Genomic DNA, 12,084 nt, shown 5'->3' with positions numbered 1-12,084 from the left:
CTTTGATTCCTGTGGTATTATGTCTAATCTAAATAAATCATTCTTTTTTTAACCTACTTGATCTCCAACAAACCAGCAGGGATTAACATTAATGAAAGAAACATAGACAAAGACAATTACTGTAGATGTTGAGGATGCAACGAAAGAGGAATTATATATTCAGCTGCAGTACTTCCCGAGGATGTGAAGTGACATTTTAATTACATCACTGATGAAGATAAATCAGGTTCTTGTTTACTGTTGTCCTCTGTGGTCTTGCTTTTGTAATAAAACTCTTGTTACATTAGTTATTTCAATAATCAGAAGCAGTACTTTGGAATACCAAATATGCTACCTTAAAAATATGATTTTAACATCTATATGATAATTCAGAGATAAGTACTTTAGCATCTATTGGAGCCAGCAAAAAAAGAATACACTCAGTCCACTCCATAGGGATAGCTCAGTAGGTAAAGTGGTCGCCCCATGATCGGAAGGTCGGCGGTTCGAATCCACTTAACGGCTACCCTGAGGTACCCCTGAGCAAGGTACCATCCCTACACACTGCTCCCCGGGCGCCTGCTTAGTGGGCTGCCCACTGCTTCACTGAGTGAATGGGTCAAATGCAGAGAAAAACAAGTAATTTCCCCATGGGGATCAATAAAGTATCCATTATTATTATTATTATTATTATTAATACAATGTACATCAAGACTGATGCTAATGGCATGTATTTATGGATGCACTGCATTAACTCTAGAATAAGCATATTGGAATTGCTATGGATTAATGCTGCTTTTAAGTAAATGGATTGTAAAATCAGCACTCACACACAAGGAAAAAAAACACCCTGAGAAATATGATAAAGGCTCAGGTATCCACCATATTTCATTTCCACTGAAAAACAGTCATGCAAAAGCAATCAGTGGACCAAATTGGACTGTGAGCTCAATCTCAAAACTCTGTACTAGACAAAGACAAGACATTTCTCAGATTCACACTATTAGAGGAAGTTTAAATAGGACTGCCTTATGAAGTGAAATGCTAAATGATGTAATCATGACTGTTTCTGGCCCGGCATGAGCAGGGAATCAATGCAGGAATTAGACTCAGGAGTAATGAAGGAAGGACGAGGCTTGGCTCGTTCCATTTCTCTATCTCCCCCTCTACACACACACACTTGCATGAAAACAAATGAATGGAAATCACGTTACCAAGCATAAAAAATTCCCACCTGCTGAAGTTGGTTCCTCACCATCTGCTGCTGTTGAGACACAAAGGAGAAAAAGGGGGGAAAGGGAAGAGAGAAAATTCCTATTAGCTTCATCACAACTATGTATTTAATGCCGCAGCTGTATTGCAACAGATTCGGCTGTACTGATAATTACATTTTGTGCTATCATATGCAAAGTTTTATTTAAGTGTAATTCCCTTGAGCACACAGTATGTGAAGGCAGACACACCTGCTACCTGTAGGGTACAATATCCTGCCAACAGACATGCTCTCCAGTGCTGCCATGAAACGTAACCTGGCACAGTGGAACATCTGATGCCCCATCAATACACGTGTCCTGGTCTGTTACCTTTCCCTAATATGTGTTCATCATTCTGGACCAATGTAGGATTAGCCCCTGTGGCATACTTACTTACTATCTGCATCCCTGGCTCCCAAGACCCAGTCCAGCTTTGTGGCTTAGATTTGGCCTGTCTGCTAGCATTACCACAACCCTCTGTCTCCATCATTAGTGTGAAATTGGTCCAAAAGACATGCCCAAAAGTTGGGCACAGATGCAGAGGCAGTCAACCAAGGGCATCAGATTCAAGGATGATAAATATGATTGTCATTATTATTGGGGATGAACAGAATGTGTAACCAGAAATGGATGGATGGACAAACGAGGCCTGAATGTATTGAGATTTGCTGCTGTACAGAGCATATTAAGTATACGTGTCTATTATTTCTCAATAGCTAATGATGTTGCTTACCAATTCTTGCTTAATTAAAGTATGATTCAATGTCATGAGCATTTTTTTCATCCACAGCACTGAATACTAATTAGACATTAACATATGGAGAGGGTGAAGCCTGCATAAGCAGAAAAGCAGACATAGAGCGCCTGCATTGCACACAGGTGCAAATATATACAAAACCATCTGAGAAATCTGTTTCATTTCCAGCCACAACACACAGAACCATTTGGAGACCAGATTTTATTCTTTTTATAAACCAAACATCAGCGCTCTGTCAGGTTCTGCTCCCTGTGGTGTTTTTGGATGTGGAAATCAAATAAAGTGCTCTCGGGGGATTTTAAATAAGTTTTCTTTTTATTTATTTTATTCAACACATCTCCTAAATGTCTAGCAAATTATTTAGTGCATCACTAGTTGTGGTACTCTTTAGACAGAAATATACGATTGGAATCAAGGCAGCAGCATCTGTAAACTGAAGGGAAAAATGATTCACTTAGTCATAAATGTGATAAACAGATACAATTAAAGAGTGAACCACAGCCTTTAATGCTGCTTTGACTGTGAGAGAAAGCTTCAACTGAAGCCACACAGAGTCAAAGCCAAGCACTTTCTCAACCTCTCATCTGCCTGGCAGCAGAAGCTCTCCTTTGTGTTTTACCATGCGCACGGGCCAATGTAATCCCCAAACCGAGTGCATTCCACGGTTCACTTAGTGTGGTTTTCTTTCTGCGCCCGTTTTCTCTTCAGCCTCACCATAAGGGTCAAGACGCACACTTGCAAGCCCTCAGACACAGTTTTGTGTGTGTGCACACGCATGTGCACACACACAAAACTGCACACTTGATAAAGGCAAAAAAAACAACAACATATGCCTCAGAGTGCAGACAACTATTCACACCCACACATAAATACACATGCTGAGAAGACAGAGATGCATAAAAGGATGGGTTTTATGTTTATCCAAGTGTTGAAGTGGTGAATCATAAGAGTGCATAAAATATTGAAAGTACAGTGGGTTGGCAAAATTTATGTCTCTAATTGTTGGTGTTCTCCATAAAAATAACAAAACACCCAGTGTTAGCTGAATCACATAGCTTATTTCCCACAGCAGTGAGCATCGGGATAAACTGTGGACAAAAAATAGACTATCGGTTTAAATAAACAATAAAAATATGTATTAAAGATTACCTACACGTTCAGCTAGACTAAAATGGTGAAAGTGCAAAGTTTTGACTGGGAAACCGAGGCGGAGTCACTTTTGTTGTTGTCAGATTATTCGCTGACTTCCTGAAATCAGTAGCAGCAGAGATGTTGTGCATTAATGCTGAACCTCTTAGAGAGGGAGTCTGAATTGATGGTATGCATTTTGATGCATGTGAGGTCTGATTGTGACGTGTTTAATGCCAACAGTAAATTATTGGCATCATAATGGTTGTGTTCTTATCATGAATTCTACCCAGATAGGCATTGTTTCAATAAATATCATTCTTAACCACAACTTAAAAACTGTTACTAACATTCTTGAGAAAGTGCCTCTAATTTTATGCTAAAATGTTAAAACAAAGTCATTACATGAAATCTCTACAACAGAAAACAAAGAATTGCTGTATGCTGATTCAAAAATGACTGACAAACTGAATGTTGATATATTTTCTATTCATAAAATCCTGCAAATCCAACAAATCTTGTCAAAAGCTGTCATTAGAGCCTTACCAGAGTATTCCCTCCATTGGCTGGATCTATTAAAAATCTATTGGTTCGTCTATATCAAAAAGTGGTAAAAACACAGCTGTTCTGCTAGCCAGCAAGCTATAAATATTACGTGGGTCATTCTACAGTATGGCTTATTGTCAGTTCTTCCCATATGAAGACACAAAAATACATTGCATGCACACAGTTAACTTTTTGAAAGTGTGTGTTTCGCCTTCCCATGCACTCCTTTCGCTGTCTTGTCTTTCTCCTCCCTGAACCTGGTATTATATTTGTTTACTGCAGGAGCAAACACAGGAATGGGCAACAGTGTAATTCTTGTGGTATAGTCCTATATTATTGAGACAAATCCATAAAGTAAACTGACAGACAAGGGCAATACCAAGCATATTGGTGTACAATAAATACTTGATGCATTGATATCTCTTCAGACCACATTAATAAATTTGTAGAACATGGAAGGTTCTGGAGATGGCTTATTTAAATGGCCCCTCCTTCTTACCAGGAGAAGGTACTCTCTATGAGATGATAAGCCTCTATTGGTTTAATCTGACTGACAGCCAGGAGGCAGTAATAACCATCCATAATCTAAATAGGAACCAGTCAGGCTTTCCTGAATTGATATGACCTCAAGGTGTTCAGTGGAGATAGAGGAGCAAGTGAACAAGCATAAAAACTATGCAGAACATGCATACTGTACATACACATTCATATAAGGGTGAAGATACCCCTTTATATATTAAACAATAGGGTTCACCAATTTTTTTTACCATGATGGGTAAATATGTACACAGTACACTCACATTCCTTAATATGATAAGCCATTTTGATTTAGTAACTTTGTTTGCAAGAAGCATTTAAATCAATGACTGACCAACAGAAATCAGCTAGTACAGTTTAGTTAGTAGAGTTAAATGGCTGTGACCTTTAGTATTTACAGCTTGTTTTACACACATAAACGTATCCATGAAAACCTTGAGGGTTATGCAATGTGGACCAAAAGAATGCCAACAGTACGTAGCCTGTTCAGCGATAATGCACATGGGTCACTGAAGGCTGAGAATTATAACAATGATGTGAAATACATTCTGTGGCCTTCACAGTCACTCAGTCTGATTCACGAAGAATTTCACCCCTTTAGTTGAGTTCACTAGAAAATTTAAAGTTAAAACACAAACTGGCCCTGTTCCAGTTCCACATAACAGAAGGCGAAAGTGTTATTCTGAATTTTTATTTACTTTTTTTAATGTTAACATGTAAGTAAAAGTCACATCTGCAATGTCCCAAAGTTCTACACTTGTGCCAAAAATGAAAGGCATTTCTAACACCACGTTCCACAAGATGGAAAGTAAATAATGCCTTCTAAAGTCCTGGCACGTCCAAAGCAGCAAATCCATGAACTCGTGACTTCATTTTTGCACTCTTCTTTTTGTCAGCAAGTAAGCCCTTTACATCTATTTATTGTTCTATTCTTCTTCTATTCTCTGTGTACAGAGAATTTTACTGCAGCCAAATTCCCAATTGAATGTCTTCTAACACACAGCAGAGCAAGTGTAACATACTGACTGATGCACTCTCCATTAAGGTTCATTGTTAACCAGCAGTCATTTTCCAGAAACTGCTGCTGAGCAAACGTCTAAAACAAAAAGCAAAGAAACAGAGAATTATTTGTCTGTTAGGCTTAATGTGAATCGATAAATACATTTGGACTTTGAGTGGGGCTAGGTTGCATGAAATATTTAATGTATTTCAGTGTTTTTTCCTAACCATTACCATTAGCCTTATAACCCTACAACACTTCAATACTAAAGACAGCGTTATTGTTTTGATGTACCTGCATTTGTCAGGGTAAGGGGTTGACACAATGATTGCACTGTTATTATGATAGCAGTGCATTACACAGTCGTGGGAGCCACTGACTGTTTTATGCTGTTGTGTTGACACTGACCCTCACTGGTGCTTTGTATCCTGGAAAGGTTGTGTAGGAACCTCATTTTGATGGTAGTTTTTTACAAGGATATCCAGCGGGTGTTTGAGTGGATGCCCCTTACATCAGTAAGGCAAATTACTATCCAGTTTTTTTAAGAGATAACAAGCTAATGGAGAAGTTTGATCTGATTCAGTAGGTTGCCTTTCAGCTATACCTAGTGTGACCTACTGCAAACTTTTTTAGTGCTTAATTAGGGCTGATCAACTGAAAACCCAATAACGTTAACCAGAAAGAGGTAAACCCGAGTTCTGTCGAAAATAAAGGCTCTGTAAAGCTTATCACTCTCACTGTCATGGCCAGTGAAGCCATGGCAAAGTCGAAAAACGATCCGGGTAATGGATCGTATTCCCATTTAGCAGTGTAGCATCAAATATGACAGTCGGCTGTCAGTGCTAATGATGGCAGCCCAGACACCACCTTGCTGGAGCTGACAAATCCTGTTTCTGTGTGCCAAGTAGCTCTACTGTAGTTATCTCAAGCAGTAAAACTTTTGTTAGAGTTCCCATGCTTCTTCCCAACATTTGGTGGTAAGTAGGAGATATGCTCAGCCTTAATTAGCATACAGTAGCTTAAAAAAAAAAAAGATCCATAAAATTATCACACAAACCAGTTTAATTTGCCACAGACCTGCATTTAATTAGTGCATGACTCAACCTGCAGCTTAAAAGGTTCCATGTGTTTTCAGCCATAAATGAGCAATAGTAATTATCACAGTCACACTTCTAGTCACCTGCAGACTAGCAATGTCATAAATCATCACAGACAGCTTCAAATGGTGATTCTAGGTAAAGGTATCATTTCTATGAGACACAATACAGGCAATAATCATTTACACTTTGCATGGTTAAGATGTTTAGAAAAGTCCTCTGGACTCTGAAAGTGTAAACGCTTGAGACTTTGTTTCGCTTATAAGACATTTACTGATATCAGCACAGCTTCCCATGAAGACCATCAGTATTTATGTGTGAAAATATCATTTTACTTCTTCTCACAGTGAATAAAAGAAACAAATGTCTAAAGTGGTTTGTTGCAAATAGGATTTAGTTAGTGGCACTGCAGCACATATGGCAGCCTTTATACATGTTCTACATTTGCACTAAAGATATCACCTTTCCCTGTGCTCCACAAACACACACAAACACACACACACACACACAAACCATGAACAGATGCTCATTGCACATCTATCTCCCACATAAGAGCACCCTTAAAAGTGTTTGTTCCATCACTACGGTGCTTATTAACATTAAATCATCCAGCTATGGAGTGGGTGGCTAACTGTGAAATGACTCACAGACACAATACCAACAATAATTAGGGAGGCATTGTTGAGGCACTTCCTTATCATTAGTTGTTTTCCAACTAATGACAAGGAAGAATGCAGTAGCACAACCCTTTATATCAAGTGGAGTGGTGAGCACCATCTCTCTGTAAGTAAATAACCCATCCATCCTCATTTTACTTTTTTGTCAGCGGAGCAGGAGTGCAGGGTAAAGTATACCCTTAATGTGGGGCTCTTTGACATGTGGTTTAGAATGGAAAAGAAAGGCACCTCCCTACAGAAAGATGTCAGACACTTATCCCAACAATTCATATGACTTCTAGGCATGCTTTATGCACCATTACAACCTCTATGTAATAAAACAGGAGTAGATATATTGTGAAAAATGGGGCAGGAGGTATGAAAAAAAAATCTCATTGGAAAGTTTCTGGCAAAATACTTCAGCTGTACAGCTGTGTTTCCTGATACAGCACAGAAATACTTACACTGTTTTATTAAACGGATATACAGGACATGTGGCTTAAAATTATTTTTTAAATAAACAATCCATCAAAATTCAGAGGTTATGTGAATTGTGGCTGTTATGTGCAAGTGCACAAAGAAAGTTGTGTTTTGCTGACTGTATTGCAAAAAAATGAAGTTGGAGAAACTCACAAAGAGTCATATCCAAGACAAATTAATCTTGCTATGTTATCAATAACCAAGGAGAAGTAGTGATTCTTGTCAAAACTGAAAAGTGCTCATAAAATGTTAAGTATGAGTTGACCTTCAGGACAATGGCAAAGATCTGTTAGGTGATCTTTGTGTGCAAATTTTATAAAGACTATTTGAGAATTAACAATTCTTGTGCATTGTGGAGTGACGGTGGAAAGGGCAATGGACAAGTCGCTGTCCATTGCCCTGTGGCTTTGTGGCTTTGTAGCCTTAGACCAGTACAGTGGACCCATAATGAATGCAATGATGTTTAATGCCAGTGTGATAAGAATATGCAACTTTAGCTTTCTTTAGTCATCAAAATAAAGGATGACCTGCTGAAATTCAACCTGAGCAGAATGGAAAAGAAAGCCACTTTTAAGTGGCTTTGAATGTGGCATGGTAGTTGGAGTATTTCCCACAGAACCTTCTCTAGGGTTTACAGAAAACGGTCCAAAAGAGAAAATACCCAGTGAGCGGCAGTCCTCTAGGCAAAATTGCCTTTGTTAATGCCAGAAGTCAGAGGAGAATGGCCAGACTTCTTTGAGCTTATTGTAAGACAACAGTAACTCGAATAACCCCAGCCAATGTATGGAGAAAAGCATGAACGCACTACATGCTGAAGTTTGAAACAGATGTACTACAGCAGCAGAAATCCATACTGGATCCTACTCCTGCCAGCTAAGAAGAAGAAAAAACGAGGCTACAATTTGCACAGACTGCTCTGATGAGTCTCAATTTCTGCTGTGACATTCAGATGATGGGGGTCAGAATTTGGTATTAATAACATTAAAGCATAGATTCATCCTGCCTTGTATCACTCGTTTAGGCCTGTGATGGTAGTGTAATGGCCTGGGGGATATTTTCTTGGCAATCTTTGGGCCAATTGCTGACAAAGTCCTTCCCTTTATTATCACAGTGTACCAATCTTCCAATGGCTGCTTCCAGCTGGATAACATGCCAATTCACAGAGCTCAAATAATCTCAAACTGGTTTCTGGAACATGAGAATGAGTTCACTGTACTCAAATGGCCTCCACAAGTCTCCAGAACTCAATCCAATAGAGCCCCTTTGGGATGGAAGATTCACATCATAGATGTGCAGCTGACAAATCTTTAACAGCTACATGATGCTATCATATCAATATGGTCCAGAATCTTTGAGGAATGTTTCCAGCACTTTTCTAAATCTGTGCCACAAAGAATTAAGTTTGTCCTGAAAGCAAAAGGTGATCCAACCAGGTGCTATTAAGGTGTACCTGCAAAGTAGCTGGTGCGTCTGTATGATAATGGCATTTAGCTATGTTATTCATATATCTGCTGCAATTATGTGTCTCTCTTAAGACACAAGTTTAGGAGACTTAAATATAAGGATTTTCTTTTTCTGTAGCAAGTATTCAAACCATATGGCAACATATTCACAATAACGCACAAGGTACATATTGTGTTCAGAATTAAGAAACTGATGTGGGCAAACACAGAGCCGTAATATAAGACAGATTCTCATTTTTTTAAAGTATGACTGATTGAAAAAATTCAATTAAAAAGAAATGTAAAATTCCTGAAACTAATAATACGACAAACTGTATGTGAATGCATGTGGAAGAGGTGCTCAGTCAAATAGAGCATCAAATTGCTATTCCAAGCATAAGATAATGAAAACCCCATGGATGAGTCTGTCTGCAGAGAAGTGTTTTTGTAATGTGGTCAATACAGAGCGCAGACATATCCAAGGTTTGATTCATACTGTTTTTTTGACATGGAATCGATATGTTTCTTAGTCTTAGAGTCAGTGTGCAAAACAAAGTGTCAACATAATAACATATGTTCTTGAAGGTAACTTAGTCTGTATGATTTATTGAATTCTACCACAAGAATACAGTAACAGGAAAAAAAATCTGACAGCCTAACAGGCAATTATCAATAAAATGAAAACTCTCATGCTGGTTACTGAAACCCTTTACAAATGAAATGTGATTGATTGAAAGGTAAGAGATAGAAAACTAAAACAAGCAAGTGCCCTTCAGTGCCATAACAAAACGATTCATTTGCATTTTAACTTTTGATACTCTTAAAAAGACAATCATTAACTGACTAACACTCTGTTTATTGAGATTCCTTGGCAAAGACTTTAATATCACAAAACTAACTGATAAAAGAACAGATGGCCAGGTAACCTCTGGGTATTCTTCTTCTTCTGCTGTAAATTGGTGTAAACCTTTCATAAACCAGAACATCAGTGAGATAGTAGTTAATTCAGCTCCGCAGTTATAAAAGTTGAAAGTCATTTGAACAATACAGCAGGAGGAGTAGCGATTCTTTTGGGTTCAGTGATTCATTTCATTTTTGGTCATATTGAATAAAATATTAAATTCATTTTGTAAATGTTTGTAATTTTAAAGGTCAGAAGAGGAAATTATTCAGAAATTGTGATTGAAAAAAACTATTAAAAAAACTAATCTCAAGGCTTTATAATGAGTCTATGACATTGTCACTATTGTGTCACCCACAAACTGGTGAGTGACGTGGTAGCTATGGCCATTTTTTATACATCGTTTTCAGGTAGATGTGATTTGCATCTCCACTCATAAATTGGTCAAATATTTTTTTTTAAAAAAGCTGTTTTCACTCTTATGTATGCAGGGCATATTCTGCCGGGGTGTTGTACAACCAATAAACAAAAGCAAATGAGGTCCCTGAGTGGTAGAGCGCACAACCCCATTATGCAGCAGAAGCTCTTTCCTAAAATTTTATGGTAATTTTCCACCCCTTTGTATCAGAAACCTGTGTTCACTTCAATTATCTGAGATGGAACTCTAAAGGTTAACTGCTATTGTCTTTCACAAAAAAATAATAAAAGCTCTAGAACAGCTGAACTGACACAGTGAGGTTATTTGTTTTATTTTATTTATGTCTTTTTTTTAAGTCAGGTTGTATAACGCCTGTACACTCATATGATACACTAAACTGTCAAATGTGTCAGTTGTATAATTTGTGGCACAGAAATCTGCTGTCATGGGCTTTGGGATGTACTTAAGGCAAACACCTACCAGAGCCGCCATCTGTTATATATAAAATTCACTACTTGACACTGACAGTATGAGAAACAACGCCCAGGATCACAGTAGCTGTTTAGTTCCTAAAAATTATTTTGTAGGAAAAGAATTTTTGATGGCACAGACTTTGAAGAAGGAAAAGGCACTTAAAGGTCATCAGGACCGCTTTCCCCTTGTGCGGTGGTGCTTTATATTCAACTGAAGGGCCTCTGAAGGTAGAAGAATTGTTCATCCAGAGATTTGGCTCATAAATAGTGGGGGAAAAAACAAGGAAAAAGACAACACTGTAAGTCAGCATGACTGGCATATTCAGGGTGGGCCATTTATATGGATACACCGTAATAACATGGGAATGGGTGGTGATATTAAAGTCCTGTTTGTGGCACATTAGTATATATGAGTAAAGTTACGTTGAAACCAAGCACACCATTGTTTTTCTTATGACATTACCAATAAGTTTGATGTGTCACATGGCCCACTTCCTATTGAAAAAACAAAAGTTGTATCCAAGATGGCCGACTTCTAAATGGCCACCATGGTCACCACCCATCTTGAGGAGTTTGCCCCCTCACATATACTACTGTGCCACAAACAGGACTTTAATATCACCAACCATTCCCATTTTATTACGGTGTATCCATATAAATGGCCCACCCTGTATATTACCAACACACCTGATACTGTTACACACTGTGATACTGATACATAAGAGCAAAGCTTATGTTAGGGTTTTCAAATACTAACAATTAGAGTATCAGCTTAGATACTCGTTCACAGCAGGATGAGCGCTGTGTTCGCTTCCTCCTGTTGTTACAACATATAGCTCTACTGCAGATAGGCAGGCACGCAGCTCTGTCACTCACTAGTAACGGAAGTAGCTGGCATTCACAATACTGAACAACACTTTAAGAGGAATGTCAAGAAATTGAACAGCTACCATAAATATTAAAGAAGCCAACGCACACATTAACGTTAGCCATCTAACTATTAGCAGTGATATGATTACTACATTAGCCATCTGTTACGTTATCATTAAGGTAATAGCTAGCGGCTATGATTAATATTAACAACAGTTAGCAGGCCTGCCCACGTGTAACGCAATGTTAATACAATGCTACAAGTTAATACATTGTTAATACACAGTGTTCATTTAACAGAATATCATAATTATTGGCTTAAAGTCATAGAGGAAAGCTGAGAAACATCTACTAGCCTACAGAAACCAACTCTCCCTCAGAAAATCTAAAATAAAAAGTGTTGTCAAATATATACACCTTTCACTTACGCTGTTTTTTTCTGCCATTAATAGATATAGTAAAGACTGAAAGGAAAGAGAGTGGAGAAGACGTGCAGCAAAGGGCCAGACTCGAACCCGGGCCAGCAGCTATGGTCGCCTGCTCGTCC

The 12,084-nt window shown here is 38.3% G+C and overlaps 1 protein-coding gene across 3 annotated transcripts in view; it reads right to left on the bottom strand.

Annotated features, from left to right (window-relative positions):
* The window catches only part of edil3a (EGF-like repeats and discoidin I-like domains 3a), a 135,354-nt gene that overhangs the window by 100,567 nt on the left and 22,703 nt on the right, over positions 1-12,084 (bottom strand). The window contains exon 2 of one of the 3 annotated variants that reach the window (XM_080893272.1): positions 1,214-1,243. The exons of 1 other annotated variant lie outside the window; for it this stretch is intronic. In XM_080893272.1, coding sequence (XP_080749398.1) covers positions 1,214-1,243 — 30 coding nt within the window. The remainder of the gene's footprint in view (positions 1-1,213; positions 1,244-12,084) is intronic. One more of the 3 variants, XM_080893273.1, reaches the window with a different exon arrangement.

The sequence above is a fragment of the Rhamphochromis sp. 'chilingali' genome (assembly GCF_963969265.1).
Source record: "Rhamphochromis sp. 'chilingali' genome assembly, chromosome: 10".
NCBI lineage: Eukaryota > Metazoa > Chordata > Actinopteri > Cichliformes > Cichlidae > Rhamphochromis > Rhamphochromis sp. 'chilingali'.
This window is presented reverse-complemented; position numbering and strand designations above follow the sequence as displayed.